General features: G+C 33.8%; 1 protein-coding gene across 1 annotated transcript in view; it reads right to left on the bottom strand.

The window, feature by feature from the left end:
• Positions 1 to 724: 724 nt before the first annotated feature.
• The window catches only part of LOC128999298 (neural-cadherin-like), a 42,168-nt gene continuing 22,428 nt past the window's right edge, over positions 725 to 20,464 (bottom strand). Inside the window, exons 15-30 of the mRNA XM_054425715.1 lie at positions 20,076 to 20,225; positions 14,909 to 15,121; positions 14,233 to 14,385; positions 13,769 to 13,884; positions 12,837 to 13,042; positions 11,962 to 12,104; positions 10,742 to 11,002; positions 8,395 to 8,646; positions 7,409 to 7,495; positions 6,820 to 6,933; positions 6,025 to 6,214; positions 5,048 to 5,237; positions 4,529 to 4,770; positions 3,715 to 3,918; positions 2,627 to 2,785; positions 725 to 1,294 (exon numbers count right to left, since the gene is read on the bottom strand). Of these exons, the coding sequence (XP_054281690.1) occupies positions 1,173 to 1,294; positions 2,627 to 2,785; positions 3,715 to 3,918; positions 4,529 to 4,770; positions 5,048 to 5,237; positions 6,025 to 6,214; positions 6,820 to 6,933; positions 7,409 to 7,495; positions 8,395 to 8,646; positions 10,742 to 11,002; positions 11,962 to 12,104; positions 12,837 to 13,042; positions 13,769 to 13,884; positions 14,233 to 14,385; positions 14,909 to 15,121; positions 20,076 to 20,225 (2,802 nt within the window). The 3' untranslated portion in view covers positions 725 to 1,172. The remainder of the gene's footprint in view (positions 1,295 to 2,626; positions 2,786 to 3,714; positions 3,919 to 4,528; positions 4,771 to 5,047; positions 5,238 to 6,024; positions 6,215 to 6,819; positions 6,934 to 7,408; positions 7,496 to 8,394; positions 8,647 to 10,741; positions 11,003 to 11,961; positions 12,105 to 12,836; positions 13,043 to 13,768; positions 13,885 to 14,232; positions 14,386 to 14,908; positions 15,122 to 20,075; positions 20,226 to 20,464) is intronic.

Genomic DNA, 20,464 nt, shown 5'->3' with positions numbered 1-20,464 from the left:
GTTATGTATTTGTTAGCACTCAGTATCCATTATTTTTTTTAGTATGTAAATAGTACCTAGCCATCTTTCTTGTATTGAAATGTATAATGGTTTTGCCGTTGGAATGAAATAAAATAAAATAAAATAAAATAAAATAAAGGCTAATAAAAATCATCCAATAGCTCAAGTAAAAATAACTTAGTATACAATATAGTCCTAAATAATACTAAGCATTCCAGGTATAGAAAACATTTAAAAAGACAAATATCAAATTTATTACAAAACTTAATTAAAGATAATTTATTTACATACAAATTTTAAGCTAAAAGTTGATTCTCAATATTTACAACAACCTTAAATTATTTAATACAAAATCTTGTTTTTACATAAATACATATACTTCAAATAACGGTAATAAATAAAAATAAAACTTATATATACAGATTTACATTTTCTATTCCTGTGCATTTCATAAATTACTTTCTGAATCTTGGTTGATCTAATATCACAATTATGCAAGTCATCTATTATTATTAAATTTAAAAGGTAAAATAGTTATTCACACATTTTATTAATCATAAATTAATAACGATTTACACTTACACTTTAATGATTTTTTTTATTGGACGTCAAATTTATTTCAGAAATTTTATACAATCACAGATATAAGACATGATTTCAAGAACCTAGCAGAAGTAATATTAAACATATTTAAATAACTTCTTAATTAGCATTGTACGTGCTATTAAATTTACGGTGAGTAAATAAAAGATACGTCTAATAAAACTTAAAACTTATATTTACGCTTAAACTATTAACTCACAAGACGGTAAATATACTCCAGTTGTACTTATACAAATGTATTGGCCCGTGCTTCCGGTAGCCAATAGAATGTAAGGAGGGACGCCATTCAAGATTCTTGCCATTCGCCTATTGGGTCTGATGATGATTGGGGTGTCCAAACAAAATCTACCACCACACACTATATTTTCTGTAAATTTACCGTCTTGTGAGTTAACAGTATAATCGTAATTAAATATATGTTTTAAGTGTTATTAGACGTATCTTTGATTTACAATCCGTAAAAATATTTAGACCTAACCTATTATGTACAAAACACGTTTTGAAGGACAGCACAATAATGTTCCGTAGATAATATCACAAAATATAGTTTTTCTTTTGTCAAGTTACTGCTAGGTATTCTCCTCATCTTCGTCACCGTTGGACTTGTCTGGTTTCTTATACAAGGCAGCTAGCCTTACAAACTTCGGACCCCATTGCTGGATCTGGTCAAGTTGCTGACTAGCATCTGACTCTGAAATTTAAAATACATCTTTAATGTCCCCATATAAATATATTGTATAACTTACGGATTCCAATTATATTTTTTTAGCATTTAAACACTGCACTCTAGCTCTAAAAGGGAAAATAGCTACATCTAGTCACAATCATACGTCATAAAATTTTGATTATAAGAGAACAGGTTTTTTACACCAATATTTCTTTATAAAAATTTCATGTTTTATAGTATTTTGGTCCCGAATTATATGTTTTACGACTGTTTTGCAATAAGGAAAGAGTCTTTTTTAAATACGTGTTTATATTTTTGGTAGAAGCATTCATAACTTATTCATTATGTTTTACTTATGAAAATATATGATTGCAACAATTGTTTCAATGTTGAATGTCAACACATTATTTATTAGTGATATTCAACAGCTTTCCATAACTCCTCAAATATTCAACTATTCTTCTTAATTAACTACTGACAAAAGAATCAAGAATCAAGAAGCTTATTGGCCATTAAATACAATGTACAAGAACACTGTTATTACATCCCAATACTGCACATAGAGAAATTACCCCCACCCAGGAAACCTGCAGACTAAGCTGGAATTTTCACTAAATTATTCCCTTAAAAATGTTATTTGTATTTTCTATTTAAATATCATTAATTTAAATTAGTACTTACGTTTTCTACTACAGGAAAGACAATAAGGTGTGTCTTATTGAAACATTGATAGCTTAGTATGAAGCGATTTTTTTAAATTTAAATATGTCTATAGAAAAGTAGCTAAAACAGTTTATTTATTTTCCATAACAGTGTCATGGTAATTTTAAATTTACACTTTTTCCATTTTTTCCGTAACCGTTAGGCATAAAACAACGCTTCAATATACTATTGATAGTTTTTAATTTACGAAATGATTTAAAAGAAACTGCAAAATGTTATGTTTTTAGAGTGGAAAATAAAAAACCCAATTTTTACCCATAAAAGACCGCATAAACCCCCTTTCCCTTAGTCTGATAATGTTGGCTCGCGAACTAGTTCGAATCAATGTAGGTTTACACCATCGAAGTATATAACACAACATATAGTTGTGTTATATACTTCGATGGTTTACACGTGTATACCAAACTTCGTGAAAAATGGTTCATTTTAGCTCGAGTTATCGTGCTAATGGTCACAATGTATATATATATATATGCATTTGAACAGATGATGGGTTTTGGCTTCTGGAGACCTCAAAACAAAAGACGTAATCGGTGTCCAGGTCTTGCCATGCGACTTACGGTAATAGCTTATTCCCTATATGGGAAATTGGCAAAAAAATGCGTTGCAAAATTAGTCATAAAAACAATTCACCTGAACAAAGAGAAGACAGGGAGCCGGTCTCACTATCACCTCCCTCGTAGGCGTAGTTCCGTAGATCATCGAAGGGAGGCGCACCCACGTCGTTGTCAGCTCTACATCTGCAGGCTGCTAGGGAGGGACCCCAATCTCGCTCCTCGCTGAACGTGGACACTGTCAACAACAGGGGAACATTTTAAATAACTAGAACAGCTATATTTGTATTTTTATTTAGCCAAATTACGCACAACGGTATGACGAAAACATTAGTTTTTAACTTAAACATCTACCTTAGGAATATAGGATCCCCAGAGGGAACCGTGCCTTGATGACAGACATTGAAATGATTTCGAAATTATCGCTGGGTTAAATTTACAGAAATTTGTTTTATGCTTCAACGTCAAATGCACGATGTTGCACTGTCAAACGATTCATGAATAGTTAATTGCATGATATCTGTTGTAGTATTTTCAAAAAATCTACCTGTTAAATGCATACAACATACGACTAACTGCCGTTTACATGTTAAAACCCATACGTTATTTATGGACCACCCAAGATTTTATATAACAACAATGAAATATATTTGGGAAAATTATACAAACTGTGTATTTTAGGAGGGACATAAAAACTACTAGAAATGCTATCATCAGTAGTCTGCATAGATGTAGCCTTATATTTTTTATAGTAACCTTAAAATTATGTTATAGTTTAAAGTACTCTTTTAAAGTATTTTAACTATGTAAGAACAAAATTTTATCACTGCTTTATTGTAACCTACTATTATGAGATGTGTAATGTACGTTATTTAATTGCTAAGTTGAATTTAGTTTTAATCCTAAATACTTTAAAATGAATTATGCTTAGTTTTGCACACACAACCTTGCAAACTCTTCTAGTAGTGGTTATAATTGCAAATGCTTTAGATGTCAAAACCCGATAGCCACAACCAATACTGATAGTTGACAACGGTTAATTACGTTGTTGAGGTCAGTTCAGCGTTAGACGTTATTGCGAAGAGTTCTATGTAGCAAAACAAGTATTTAACAACTTAAATACAGTCTGAGTTCTAATACTCAGCTTTGATATAGTTTAGTACGTACAAGCAATAATATCAGTCTTGGAAGTTGAGCTGGTAGTGAGAGGGACTTGGAGGGGCGATATGTCGAAGGCAGTCATGTCGTCCTCTCCCCCTCCCTCGTCGTTGTAGCTGATGATGTTCTCCCTGATGTCGTCCTCAGGTCGTGGCTTCTTGACCACCACAGCCTCTCGACGACGGTTGTACAGAACGAGTAGTAAAATAATCACTGGAACAAACCAATTAAAATAGCTAAATATTACAGTATAACGTATTCTCTCTGTTAACAGCATAAATCAATACAGTCATTGCAAACAAACTGTTCGCTTATACATTATTTGGCTTTAATACAATAATTACCTTGCTTTAAATATGTAGATTCAGTCAATCTTGATTTAATATATGAAGAATCAGTAGGTTATTTGTCAAATTAATTTATTGAATATATTCCTAATATATGTTTATATTTGACAGGTAATTGTCGGAAAGTCTTTCTAAAATTTGAAACAATATATCGCTTATTATTCGTCCGGCTATAGAAATTTTAGGTTTGGTAAAACATATGCGTAAGCAGCTATTTTCCAAAAATATAAATTAATTTTATTTAAGATTAGGTTTTTATTTCGGGTGAAGTTAGGTTATCTGTTTTTTTTTTATAAAGGTCTTATTGGTAATAGTGATATATACAGATTTGTACCTGGGTGAGTGCAAGCATTGTGTTTTTCCTTATTCAAAAAAGGTTTCCATCAGAACATTTATACTTTACAATTCAAAAGCATTTTGACAGTATACTGTTACAAGTAATACAAAGTAACACAGGAAAAGGAACAGTTGCTTACTCAGTATAAAAAACAGAGAGGCGAGTATGGTGATGAGCGCAGGCAGACCCAGTTTGACGGTCTGTCTCTCGGGGACGACGTCACAGTTCTTGCCAAGGAACGGCGCAGGACACAGACAGCGGTAGCGCAGCCGTGGTTCCTGGTTGACGCAGACTCCTCCGTTCCTGCATGGGCTGTCGATACACTCGTTCTCATCCACACAGTCTCTGCCGTCTGAGGTAGGCACTCGCCCCTCTCCACACCTAACGGCATTCATGTGTGGTGTGGTTAGTAATGAACAATACTTATTTAATGCAATTATTTTGAGTAATATGGTTTGATTGTTGGTTGGGACTTTTTCAAAAATTTGCCCCAAAAGCAATTTTATCCTAGAAGAGAATAAATTAAGCTTTAGAAATTATTTTGTTTAGAAATAAACCAACGACATTTCATGGATTGTAGTGTAATATTTGACTAATAATATTAACACGATATAATCCTACATCTAAACAATAAGATACAGTATTAAGGACTACTTACGAGCATTCAAACTCATGCCACAAGTCCACACAGATGAATGGGTCAGGACAGACTGCTGTGTGGCAGGAGTTGCTCGATGGACAAAACTTGTCTAGGTTCCGCGCCATCGTAGCCTGTCCCCATTGTGTGCCGTTCATGGCTGGCGGGAGAGGCAAGAACCTGCCGTCCAGTCTCACATCGTCCAGACAGCCTATGACATCAATCATTTCTGTTTCAAAACCAACTTAAAATACTTTTTTAAATACTCTTAATTTAAATGGCGTCCATATAAAGTAGGTATTTTAAGCCGACTATGAATGGAGATGAGTGTAGTGGCGCGATCTTGTAGTCTTGTTAGTGACTAAGGCCGACATATTCCTTAGACACATCTGTTAATTAATAGCCCATACAGCTAATGGCAACTAAGGGACCTACAGTTTATAGTGGAATCCAAACCACATTTATGCCTTGGTATATACGAATTGGTCTAATTATCAGGATAGTACTGCGGATAGTCGGAGTACTCACCCGTGCGGAGGTTAATCCACATCAGAGAGTATTGCATCCACAGTGCATATGGCTATATGCTCCATATACAATACTCCATGTGTATATGGCTGTGCACATCTGGCTCTGCTGGCTTACGTCGACTTTTAATTCAAGAGTTGCTATGCTTTTCAATGGTTTTTACCACTTGATTTCAATATCCTGCTATTACATATTATACGAACTAGATAATTTGGAATAAGTAGTTACATTTTAAATTCAAACAAGGTCTCGAGAGTAATGACTTAGTTTAAAATCATAAACAAGAGGTTTTACAAGGAAGAATAATAATTTTCAATAAATATAATAAATTAGAACTAAATGTTGTTAGCCTAACCGTAAATAGATAAACACTTGTCCCAAAAATAACCATATCAAATCAATGTTTGGTAATTTGTACTTTAAAACTAATTATATTACTTGAATTTAATTATTATATTTCAATAGCTTACCATCGTGAAAGTCGTGTTGGACCTCAAACGTTCTCACCCCTGTATACTCCGCCTTGCCACCAGCATACACTCCCTCCTGCTTGTCTACCACCAGCCAGTGATGACTACAGGATGTGGGGAGGGTCTCGTTGTACTGAGGACCTTCTTCTCCGTCAATGGCTAGAGACGCTGAACAGCCATGCCTCCACGCCTTGGATGGCATGGGAAAAATCACAGTACATGAGTTGGAAGGACAACAATACAATTTGACGTACTTAATTTATAAATCTTCTTCATTAAAAACTAGGGAATTTTATCTATCAGTAAGTTTAGCTGTTGTATGGTTAATTCGTTTTGGCCGAATAACATCCAATGTGTTTTATATTGTATTAATCCTATTTTAGAAGATCAAATAACTTGCTCTCAGCTCATGGTGGGCCCACAGTAAGCAACGCAATACAATTCCGATTTATCAATGTAAAATAACACACTTATAGGAGTATGAATGACGTTATTTTTTAGTTCTCAATCTGCATTATCAATAAGTGTCTACATCTATTTATTCTTTTAAAATGTTACGTCTAATAAATCCGCTGTATTTATACTGTTATGAAAACATTATTTCATGCTATGCCTTTGGTTCAAACCCTACGCTATGTTAAATTGGAAAAATCCATGATTCTTTCATTTTTTAACTAACTTGAGGCAGATCAAATAACATACTCCGTCCTCATATCTCTATTTGTGGCTTTTTAAGAGCAAATACAGAAAGCAAATTACGTTACTAAATCTAATACATATTGAATTCTAACTCACATTGACTTCGTGCCACTGCCCATCATTCACTGTCAGGTTGGCTAAGCTGACAATGGTCTCTGACGTTGTACCACCATGCAGATTGAATTTGAACTGCAGCCTGCCATCTACTATCTGAAACGTACAGTAATCGGTCATATCTACATTCATGTAATCCAGACAACCAACCGTCTCTAAAGTTATTCCACAGTTTAAATTATAAACTTCAACCTTCCTATAATCTGAAGAAGAAAAAAATAGGAGTTCACAATCTGCACACTTTTGCTATTATTCATTGTTAGTTTGGCACGCTCACAACCTTCTCTAAAACCACTTTTCAAGTTAAATTTTAACCACACCCTTTTAACTTAGATATGAAGTATACTCGAAAGACCTACATTGAAGAAGTACTATATACCATATCTTACTGTTAGTCTAGCAAGTATCGCATTTTTGTTTATCAGCTAAGAGATGGTAATGGTTAACGTTTAGATCGAATTCAAACCGCAATCTGCCATCAATGAATTGGATTTTAAACGATAATGTAAGCCATCAATAAAGTTATGTGTTACTGTAGTAACTTTGATATCTTTCAAAACTTTATTCATACCTCAAGGACGGCATATTCCTTGTTGTGCTGGTCAGTTGTACGAAATAACTCGCCTGAAGGCTCCCTAGTTCGAAACCGTAACTGCATCTGAAATATAAAAACATGTTTCAATTTGAGCGAATGTTGCATTAAGTTTGATTATATAAAACCAAACGCTTTTATTGTTTGGATTGAATACTCATTTTGTAAATTTACTTTTAATACGCATACACAGAAACCAGTTGTTTAGTAAACGACTTTAAACAAGGTTTTCATTCACGTATAATTTAAATGTAATTTTACGACTTACAAGAGACACATATATAACCTGAAAATACATACATACGGAACATACTTACTACTAAAGGTTCAATAAACGAGTATGCCTCTTCTTTAAGTAACAAAGTTAATGAAGGATTCACCGCAATCTTAACTCTCCACGAAAAGTTGAAAAGTAAACATTCAAATTTATTTACTATAAACCACCGCTTGTATACTAATGCCATCTATATTTTAACTCTTAGATGAATTGTTTGGTACTAGAAATAACAAATAATGCGTCATCGAATGCCATACCAATGAACTTTTCTACAGTCTCTTGATTTTAGTTATAAATATACAAATAATTAATGAATATCTTTAGGAGTATACATATTTTTTTTTTTTTTTTTTTGTCCTAGGACGCTAGGCACGAGCCTGGGATTGTTTTTCACATTACTTCAGGCTAGACCTAGGGGTTGCGGCATTATCACTTAGATAAAATCCATTGGTGACTTGGCGGGGATCGAACCCGGGACCTCACGGACCGAAGTCCCGCGCTCTAGCCACTACGCCAGCTCGCTCCCCCTAGGAGTATATATTGTCTTTGATTGAGTTAGAACTTGCACGTTAATAGGCAAAAGACGTTCTAGATCCAGCAGAACATTTATTTACCACTGCAAATACAAATGTCCATTCAATTTAAACATGTATTCAACACCACCCGTATTATAAATGAGATGTTTTACCTGTGATGAGTAGCGGTCAGGCTCGAAGGAGAGTGCGTACTTGACGTAGCTGTGTGGTTTGAAGGCCGCAGGTATGGTGGGCGTAGCGCAGGCAGGGCCTGTGTAGCCAGGGCGGCAGACGCACCTCGCCTCGCGCAGACTCGCCTCACAGCGTCCCTGGTAGGCGCAGGAGACTGGTTCACATCGCACTTCTGCTTGGGGACAACCAGCCACTGAACCGCGGGAGAGGCCGGGACTGCCCAGGTCGTACAGCTGAAAAATAGAGTTTACTATATACTTAGTATGTAGAGTTTCTCTGTAACAACCCTTTTTCAGCTGCCCTACCCTACCGATTATCATGATTGATATGTATTTTTAAAGCGTATAGGATCCAGAACACCTGCGAATGGTAACGAATAGTTTCGATTCCTAAAGGGCTTCACCCCCTCCCCCCCCTTAAGTTTATATTGTTTATAGAGTCCACTACAAGGATGATGAATTGTTGATAAAAACTTGCTTTACAACGGCTTAAAGATTAATTGTAATGTAACAGCTGATCCTGGAATTGAATGTTTAACAGAGTCAGATTGTAAACAACAGACAGATAAAATCGTTTATGGTAATGCATGTTAAATATGCTTCTTTTATGATGATTGCAACCTGATTGAGGTAGGCAAACCACTCTTCATATTTTACGGTTTGGATCTAGATCTTTGAAAAGAATATGGGTATTGGAATATTTTAATTTTAATTTACTTTAAAATCAGGCTTAAAACATGCAGTTCGTGGATGAATCAAATAGTATTTATATAAATTATTAAAACTCTAGTGTATTTCAAGAACCTAATTTTGTTATTTACAATAGCAGATACTAAATTAAACTAAAGAAACCCATTTAATCCCTCTACATAATAATTGTTTTGGGTTTATTTAACTACACAGTCAGTTTTTTTTTTTAGACTTGCGAACAAAAATAACCTTTTTTATTTGTTTTCAAACATGGGTGAAAAATACCACATATTTGCATAAAAACTATGGAGGAAATGGTTTAAGGAAAGGGGCTATAAAAATAATATTGTTTATTTCTCCCTGGAACATGTGAAACAAATATATGCTGTGTTATCACAACGTTAAATATTTACTACATGTTGATGTTGAATGTAGGGAAAAGAAAAGTAACAACGAGAAAAGAAACTTCCTCCAAACAGTTTACCTTTACAGATGTTCTTCAGTCGAGAGTAATGGTTTGAATGTTTAGAGTTTTCATTGTTGTGTAATCCTCTCAAGTGTGGCAGGATGAATTGCGTATTTGTTTGTGTAAACATTACATACACGCTTCAAGGGTTTTCTGAGAAATACGAATTACTATATTATAGAAGCTTAAAGACAGAATTGTGAACTTATTAATAAAGTTAAAATGTTTAATTTTAACCTCCCTTAAAATCCACTTTGTTCAAAGTATAATGTATATTCATAAAAATCTATATATCTAATTCTGTAAGCCCAAAATTTTACAATGAAATTGTGAGCTAACGGGAGGCCGTAGAAAGCTGGGAGAGGTCTCATTTTAAAGGTCTGGGCATGAAATTTTGGGGAAAATTATTCATTTTTCATAATCTTGCACCAAAAAGTTGCTACGGAATAGAATAATTCACATTGAAATAGCATGGGAATCTAGGTCATGTCTGCTTTGTTTACTTTTAAACATGTGGTTTAACTTTATTTAAAGCATATGGTATGTAATGTCATTACTTTAATATGTGTAGGATACTATTTATAAAGCTGATATAAACTTTTTCCCAAATTTAAGGGTCTGGAGTTAATGAAGTACGATTGGTTGTGTAGGTATGTCTGAAATAAGTGTAAAGATAGAAGTAATTACTGGAGTAGGCAAAGGGGACATATTTTTCATGCCAAAAATTAAACTAATATCTACAGATCTTCATTATGCCGTTTAAGTTTACAAGGATTCAATGCCCATTGGAAATAGCTTTCACTATTATTATGAATAAAGTGCAAGGCCAAACCTTCACAAAAGTTGGCATTTATTAGAAAAAAACCAGTGTTAACATACACAAATGTTAAACGATAATTCAAGGTAACCCACATGTAATTTGTACAAAATAGTTACTAAAATATACATATAGGGGCTATTGCCCCTACAAGCCACTAGTTTATAAATATTCATGATACATTGTATTTTAATTACTAAAGTAAATAAAAATTTGACTAACCAAAATTACTTAAATATACTTTTTATTGCAACAAAGTAATTTTCTTATGTTGGTTAACTAAAAAAAATTACAGGAAATATCAAAATATTTCTTTTAAATCATAAAAAAATTGTTTTATGTTTTATAATACGTACAATGCTATTATGGAAGACATTTCTAATGCAGCCGTCAAAGCCGACCCCATAAGGCACTGCTTTCCACTGGAAGAGAGTGGGGTCAAGCTCCCTGACCAGTCGGCCCCCAAGTTGTAGGGGAGTTGCGAGATTCAATCGCTCGTTGAAGTTAGGGGTGACTCCGCTGACTCTGCAGCTTGAGTCATCGTAGGACGAAGATACTCCGTCGTCTGTCTCGTTCACATCAGCTGACCGACAGAAGTCTACCATCAAGGTCACATCCTAGAGAAAATAGTAAAAGCTAAAGTAGTTTATAAACTGATCTTTTGATAATTACATACTATTTGTTATTTAAAATCAGAGACTTTACATAAACTAAGAAACAATTTTTTTTTATAATTATGAAATGAAACAAGGTACAATATTATATTGTACGTACAATTATGTTACTATGTTTGGCCACTTGTTTAAATAATTTTGACGTGAAAATTTTAAAAATATACAATAAAGTAGAATTTACTCGTTCGGTACCTATATTGAAGTCATTTATTAAGTTGCTGCTAGGTTCTAAGTAATTGATTTTTAGATATAACATCAAGCAAAACAATACTAGTGGCACCCTATCTATACTTGTGTTTTAAGTTGTATGAAAAAAAAAATCAAAGGCAACATTATAAATCCTGTATTAATTTATGTTAATATTCTATTTACAAAATACAAAACATATCTTTAACATTTCAAAATGTTAAAAGTGTTAACAATTACAACAATTCGTTATTAAACGTTAGGTTTCACTAAGGTAAATACTTGGACCAGATACATAAATCTCAAAGTTGCAAATTACAACGGTATTTCAAAGCGTAATGTGGATTAGAAATGGGTTTTCTTTGGTGTTTGCAAACAACCTCTGACCAAACACAAGGAGTATAGTTTTATTTAAATTGTAAAGTAGTGAAAAGAATCTTGACACGCTTGACGAGGTAAATGTGAGATGACGTTTGGCATCAACAGGTGCTTTGATGTCAGAATCTTGTCAAAGAAAATCCTTGTATCTTTACATTTCTAACAAGACCGTTATTTATTTTAAATTTTACTCTCTTTTGAGCCTCACACAAACTTAGCCCATATATACATGGTCTTCGAAATGTTTATATAAAATGGTGAATTTAAAATAAAGCTAACACATTTTACAATTTAGTGCACATTTTACAATTTTCAGGTAACACATATGGTTTACTAACCTGCTTATGCCATAAAACGTCCAGTCTATGCCAGTCACCATCGTTGAGCCCTTTTTTAGTCTTTATTTTTAACTCCAAGGTCCCTGAACCCAAGTCGATAAGGAGACGAGGATTTCCTTTGGTAAGCTCTAGCGATATGTAGTCTGAAAAACAATCATACACTAAATTATAAAATCTAGTATTTAACTCTCCAACCAGTATGTTATCAACGCTAGATAAATGTGGATAAATTGCATATAATATTTTAAAAACTGTATATAATAAAAAAACATTTTAATTTTAAAACTTAAAAACCTGAGTTATGTACTTAAGTTGTGTATACGTGCAGGACAATGATGGATCATGGATCCAATCCGGAAAATGATGCATGCTATTTTTACAATTTGAAATATGTTTTAATGCTTTTTTTTACCAGGGACTTTTGCATCACCTAGAGTTATATATTTTAAATTAATTATCTTGAGCAAAAAACTGATCGAACAAATCGTGTTGTTCAAACAAATAAATAACAAAATGCATACGTTCACTAAACTAGTGCAAAAGCAAACAAAATAATATTAATCAGGAAAAAATACCACCACGTGCAAACCACATGTAGTATCAATTAAATAAAAGTAGTTAAGGGAAAAAATATATAGTTACCACTTATCATTGAAATAGTAATTGAATATAACTTTGAGATGCTTTATGTAAATATATCATTTTAATATTGGAATAGCTTACCCCTACACGAATTTACCCAATTTGCACTCATAGCAGCCAACATACAGTAATACAAAAAGAAAACTGTTAGCTAGATCTTTTTTAGATTCAAACAGAAATGTTAAATTGTAAATTCACTGTTTTATACGTTTTATGATTTGTAAAAGTTCTACCTGATACTCGCTGCTCCCCGGGTTTTGTTGGCACAACAGGACCGTTGTACAACAGTTGACCATCAGTGTTGAAAGTGACAAACTCTAGGCTCAGGTGGGAGCTATCACATGTTTGTAGGGGAGGGAACCATGCGTAGCCTCCACCCCTGAAGCTACGAGCCACCTGCTGACACCTGGCACCTGTGTAGCCTCTACTGCAGCTGCACCTGATCAAGGAATGGAACACCATCATGAGTCAGCTTCAGTTCTTAAGAGTCTTCATCAGTGGTAGCTGTATTGGATTTAAGATTTTTGGATATTGGATTGAACACCTCATTATTATTTATTTTTATCACAACAGGTTATTTAGAAATTCTGTTACAAAGTTAACATTGTTCTTATGGGACTAAAATCCAATATGGCTACCACTGATGAAGACTCTTAAGTCAAAATTATTCTCAAAATTTCACAAATTATAATACGGTAAAACTTTAACACAAAAAAAAATAAATCTGATTCACGTAGATGTTTAATTATATTTTGTTCATACAAGCATGGTTTCTCCTACGAAAAAAAACAGTTAGAATATATATTAAACGATTATATAATTTATATATTCCTATTCGGATTTGAAAAAAAAATTTTGATTAAACTTTAAATATTTAGCTAAAAACCTAACAAATAAAGTCAGTTTAAAAATCATAATTTTATAAAATGTATAAAAAACAGGCTTAGAATTATGTTAGAAACTATTCGTATATTGACACCTATTTTTTCTTTGATGTTGTAGTATTAATTTTGAATTAAAATACAACAAAACTATTTTTAATCGGTAATAAATCACTATAAAAAAAACAATTAACTAGCTTTAGACAGAAAGTTTTCCTTGGCGAATGATCGCGTATACTATTTACCTAGCCACATAAACGTAGCATAAATTAATTTTGCCTCACCTATATCCATACTTGTTTTGACGACAGTGTCCTCCATTGAAGCAAGGTCGATCTGCACATGTGACTGGGACGGAAAAGTTTCTAGCGCCACATGAACATTCTGCCTTCACTTCCACCTGTGATGATCAATAGTTTTGTGTTAAAGTTTTGTCTTTTAAGCGTCCTATTGTTACTTGTGAGACCTTTTTAAGCTATCGATTTGTTTTTAAAAGGTTTATGAAATAAAAAAATGTTAACATCTGTTCATTTTAGAAAGGGTATATCATTATATTCCATTGAAGTGCAAACATTCAAAGAAAACTCCCTCGGTTTAAGATCGTTTTCAAGGTAAAAAGGTCTTACTATGATTCTGATAAAATAAGACAATAATTAAATAAACTTTAAAAAATTGTTATATTTAATTTGGTTAAAATATTGGGTGTAGAATCAACCACCTATATTAAGATAACTAACAGTTTTCGTACCTGAACGCCGGAGAGTGCAGTACAGTTGGCATTCACTAAGTGGGTTCCTGGTCCGTATTTTATCGTTGTTGTACAACTACCATCACATCTATCTTCGTCCATGCACTCGTTTACTCCAACCATACTGATGTTTACACCAACGTACGATTCTATCTGGAAAAGTGGACTTATAAATAATTCAGAAAGATTTTCGCAAAAACCAATATCAAGTAACTGACTATTCTATTTTATCATCGTAATATTGAATGAAAAACACTAAAAGTGAACTTACAGTACATTGATGAAGCAAAAGTTATGTTTATATAAAATTATTGTAGACCTTTTTAACACTAATACCTAAACCCTACCCAGGCTGTATTAACTGAAACCCCCGGTCTATGTGACCCCGTATAGAAACACACAAACTGAAACCTTGGGCCAGTGAGACCCCCCTTTAAAATACACTAACGACGGGCATGTGACCAGACATGGTGACCAGACAACCTGTCAAGGTCACGGCACCCACCCAAAATGAACAAACAATATATCGAAAAGTAGGGAAGGAAAATGAGGAATGGTATTGGGGGAATGGAATTCCCCACGTAAACAGTGTTGCCAACATGTGTTTGTAAAAATTCCCGTGTCAGACCGGGGTTTCAGCAAAACTATCACCTATAGTTTAGGAACAGTTACACACCTCAGCCCAATGAAGCAATGCGGTCGCTTGTAACCTGATGGCTGTAAAGTAGTGTTGGCGACCGTTGTGCCCCGAGTACCAGACGTCTGTGATTGGTGGACTTGACGAGCGTTGCCGAACGTTCACGATGTACACATCTGATGACGACACGCCCAACAGTCCCGCAAGTTTCTCACGAAGAAGATCTGCCTTGCTGCGTATTCTAGTCTCAGTCTAGACATGCGATAGTATTACATATTATTTTAATATAAATTAATTTAATTTTAACTAAACTAATCCTTTTAAAAATCCCAAAGTTCTGATCACAAAAAAACTTTAGAGAAAACTTGAAGTCACACTTCCATAAACTATATCCTTAAAATGTTTGTCATTACCAACGAACTATACTACTGGAACGCGCGCTGCCCATAAGCCGCATGTTGTAGTTTCCGAGCGCATGCAGCGGTGTGTTGCGTTTGCATCCAGGGCCGCGCAGGCGCTAACTGGTGGCAAGAATACGTCGAGACTACTTTCCCGCCTTTTGCCTTCCCGCCTTTTTACGTCGCAACACTAATTGGCGGGAAAAGTTATAGGTTATTCTCTGTACTTCGTATTCAGTTCTGTACGTCTGCTCCATACAACACAAGAAGTATTTATTGTTTGTGATGTTGTTTTGTTTTGTAAAATGGTTAAAAGTTGCGCTGCGTACAATTGTACGTCAAGATGGACCAAAGACAGTGACATTTCTTTTCACAGGTAAGTCCTCACTGTATTGCATGCTGAATCCCTAACAGATTAAGCAATATCTAATTAGTATGCTTTTGACCAATGTTATTACATATTTGTATAGCCCTCATAATCTAAAAGTTGTAAGTAGCCTACGTAAATTCTTCAGCCTGTTAATAAGCTAACTTGGTTAACGTCAACGAATTTAGTCAATATTTCACGAAGTAATGTTTGCTTGGTATAAAATTATTAGGCCTGCATTTCATATTTTTTAAACTAATATTTTTAGAGTGAAATAAAAACATGGCCAGGTAGTGCATAATGATCAAAACTATTGATGTTGGTCTTCTAGTTAATGATTTTTTATATCCTTTATTAACTCAAACCAGTACTGAACTAAACAAACATAATCTAATGAACGTCCTGCTTGAACCTTTGTTATTTTAAGCTACCTGTATTTAATGTGATGTATATTTTTGTTTTAGATTCCCATTGCATGATGAAAATCTTCTAAAAAAGTGGATAACTGCGACAAAGAGGAAAAATTTCAAGCCCACAAATTATAGCTTTTTATGCAGCAAACATTTCACACAAGTTGATTATCATTTAATTTTGCCAAACACTAAATTAAGAAGACTCAAAAATGAAGCAATTCCTACAGTTTTTGATTTTCCATCTTATTTACAACAACGACCTCCAAAACAGAGAAGAATACTACTCAGACAGGAATTACCCGTTGAGTTACCCCATGATCTGCAATGTAAACCTGGCACGTCTATTTCATCGGTAAGTTTTTAAAGTAAACAAACTATTTTTATAGCACAGAAAGACATTTTTGAAACTTGAAATTAATGTAGGCTATAGTTATTGATGGAATGCCTCCTTCGTTTAAAACAACGCACTATACTACAGTATAGTAATTAGTTACTATATACTATTACTATAGTATACAGTATTGTATAGTATAGTAGTATACAGTATCTAGTATAGTTCGTTGGTTTAAATGTATTGAATGGTGTTTGATTTGTTGATATCAACGAACTGTACTACAGTTTGTTAGGTAGTAGGTAAGTAGTATGGTTCGTTGGTTGATATATATTTAATAGAGTTTAGTCTTGAAAGGCCTGAAGGCAGTTATAATTTTTATTAATGCCTAATTGATTTATAGATAAAAAGTCCTGGTCTTATGCATATAATTCCCCGTAAAAATTACAATGCATTATTGTTTTGCAGATTGCACCGACGGTGGAACAAGATCTTTCTCAATCACCACTGAATGCGGCCAATCAGGAAATAATCCTATTACCACCAACACCACCAACGAACTATACAACGCCACCGAAAGCGCCTGCTCAGAAGATATCGCCTCAAACGCCGGTAAGTTAATATACATAGACGTTTTGTATTTCAACGAACATAGCACTTAAAACTCAAAATATATAATTAAATTGACTGAATTTTCCTTGATTCTAGGACAAACTGATCCGACCCGCATTACCATCTCCCACCAAAGTGCACTTACGCCGAAAAGTGAAAATTCTGCAGCAAAAATTAAAAAGAAGGGAATGTAAAATAAGGTCAATGAAAGGTTTAATTTCAGTTTTACAAAATAAATTAAAAGCGCCAGAGACATTGATTGAAATTTTAGAAAACAATTTTACAGGGTTTCCTCTTGAATTATTATTAAGTAATCTCAAAAACAAAGATATCAGTAAGAATAAACATACGTTTTCAGAAAAAGTAAAAGAGTTTGCACTAACACTGTACTTTTATTCGCCCAAGGCTTACAGATATTTGAGGGCATCCAATTTAATATTACCTAATCCTGCCTCACTAAGAAAATGGATCTCAAAGTTTAATTGTAGACCTGGGTTTTTGGAAGAAGTGTTTATTTATTTACAAAATAATGCAAAAGACCAGAAACACTTGCAAAACGTAAGTTTAGTATTCGACTCAATGAGCATTAGAAAACAAATAATTTATGATGAGAAGTTGGGGAAAAACGTGGGATATGTAGATATTGGAGGGTTTAAAATAGATAATGAGGAAGAAATTGCTACAGAAGCTTTAGTTTTCCAAATAGTTTCACTTAGAGGCAATTTTAAGTGTGTTGTTGGTTATTTTTTTGTAAATAAAACTTCTTCAATTTTACTGTCTCAGCTGATTAAAGTGGCAGTACTGAAACTGAATGAAGTTGGTGTGAATGTCCAAAGTGTGACCTTTGACGGAACAAGCACAAACGTAAGTGCTTTGAAACATTTAGGCTGTAAATTTCCTGACACACCATTTTTTAAACTTGATCCCATCACCTATAATATATGTGCTATTTTAGATCCTCCACATATGTTAAAACTTGCCCGAAATGCTCTAGCAGACATGAAAGTTATAACATCTGAGTCGGGTAGTATTTGTTTCAAGTATATTGAAGAGCTGAACAACTTACAGAAAAAATTGGGGTTAAAAATGTGTAACAAATTGTCTGACAAACATGTTTTCTATAGAAACCGAAAAATGAATGTTAAAGTTGCAGGACAAACATTAAGTTCCAGCGTAGCGGACGCTTTAGAATATTTGTGTGTGAATCAACATCCTGATTTTATAAACTGTTTACCAACAGTAGAGTTTATAAGAGTGATAAATGACCTCTTTGATTTTTTAAACAGCAGGGATCCTTACGGAAAAGGGTTCAAAGGCCCCATAAAATTGGAAAATCAAGGGAAAGATGATGAAATGCTTAATAAAGCAGAGCAGTACTTGTCAAAACTTGAAATTGAGAATAAGCCAATTTTAGATCATGCTAGAAAGACATTTGCTCTAGGATTTTTAAGTAACATTAAGAGTATACGTATTTTAAGAGAGAGGTTGTTAGCTTTAGATGACTTTAGCTATTTGTTAGCCTATAAGTTAAGTCAAGACCATTTGGAATTATTTTTTTCCTGTGTTAGAAGTAGGGGTGGGAATAACGACAATCCCAACACCAAACAGTTCACTTGGGCGGTTAGGCAACTTATGTTCCGCAACAGTGTTAGGGCTTCTGAAAACGCTAACTGCGTTGAGTTTGACCCAAGCTCACACCTCGGCCTTCTACAGTTGGGTCATGACAAGTGTGATTTGCCCATAGAGGACGATAGTGAAATTGATAAGGCAATGTACGCCATGGAAAGTTATGATCATTCTAGTTATAAGGATGAAATTTTATACTACATTTGTGGCGTCATTGTAAGGCGTATAGAAAAGAACATAAAATGCAACGAATGTAGCTCTCTACTCCATACCGGTGATTCCGACCTTAAATCACACACAAGGTTTACTGATTTTAAATCTAAAGGCAAACTAATTAGGGCAAGTGACGATGTATTTAAGATTGTAAAATATGCTTATTTACTCAAATTAACAGAAACAAAGGCTACCACTAGTGATTTAACCATGAGAGTGTGTAACAACTTCACATGTACTGTTTTCAAAGGGCACTTGAGTAATGATGAATTTACTGGAAGCCACGAACTATTTTTGATTAAATCTGTGGCTCAAATATTTTTTAAAATTGTATCTCACCACATAGCAAAACAGAAAACTTTGGACATGACTAATTATTCCAAGTTAGGAATAAGACAAAAGTTGACAAAATTAATTTTGTTTTCTAACATGTAGATTAACTACGTCATGTTTGTACAATGTTGTAAAGCTATTCTTAAAATAAAATACAATTATTAAAAACAAATTGTTGTATTATTTTACCTGGTACATATTTAGACATTCTTAGTCCTAATTACAAACTCAATATGAAAGTTACCAGTTACGTTACATCTATAAGTTTTAATATATTTTGTATAAATATTCTGAATACCAAATGACAAAGGAAAACCATTAATTAAAACCGTTATTAACATTTTTTAAAAAATATATATTATAAAATATGACTATTTCAGAGTCTACATGGCATTTTAAGTGCTGCGAGAGCAATATTGTAGTGCATATACCGTGTCGCGGCCCGTGTTCTTGCCACCAGTTGGCGCCTGCAGACCCCAGACGCAACCCCAGATTCCGGCTCGGATCTGTAGGCCCAGCGCGCGTTCCAGTAGTATAGTTCGTTGGTCATTACAAGAAACCTTGTGCAAAACTATCCACTATTTCATAAATTGCCCTTTAAGGTCGTGATTGCTTTCTAAAGGGAACTTGCTATATACATAATGCTTAAAAATACCTCAGCTGTACATATTTGTTTGTTAGACGTGTCATTATTTGTTTGTATTACTGCATTCTGGTTTGTTGATTTCAGCTTAACTTAACTTAACCAATCAATAGTTTTAATAATAATTATGAAGAGAAAGGGTGAAGCCCATGGATAAACAACTAGTTCAGTTTTAAAGAAGGTTTAAATTTGTGATCATAACCGTGTTTGTAAATCCATGTTACAAATATAAACCAAATGAAGTATAATAAACTAATGTATACTGCTTACATTGTGATCGAAAACTCTGATAAAATCTTGGTCCGTGATGCCTGATAATCTAAAGGAAGAAGCCTGAGAAACTGCTTGATGTGGGATTTCTCTGACTTCCACTGTAACATTGGCGGACACGTCTCGTTGTACGTGTCTACGGTCAAAAACCTAAAACAAAGTCTAATTGTTATTTCGATACTGCTATAATTAAAAATAGTAGTTAGGAACAATGATTTCATTCACCTATTAATAAATATAAGAATCTACACCTGTTATTATACAGTATATGGGAATCTACAGGTGATATAGACAATTTATCACAAAACATACGTGTTTGTTTTATAATGTTTTTTTAAGTTTTGTAAAAAATACAAAATTTAATTAAACAAAAGTGTTGTACTGTCTTC

Source organism: Macrosteles quadrilineatus, unplaced genomic scaffold, assembly GCF_028750875.1.
Source record: "Macrosteles quadrilineatus isolate MER2022 unplaced genomic scaffold, UCM_ALF_1.0 Scaffold_8__2_contigs__length_117827958, whole genome shotgun sequence".
Classification (NCBI taxonomy): Eukaryota; Metazoa; Arthropoda; class Insecta; order Hemiptera; family Cicadellidae; genus Macrosteles; species Macrosteles quadrilineatus.
Note: the sequence above shows the minus strand (reverse complement) of the source record. Positions and strands in the feature narration are given on the sequence as shown.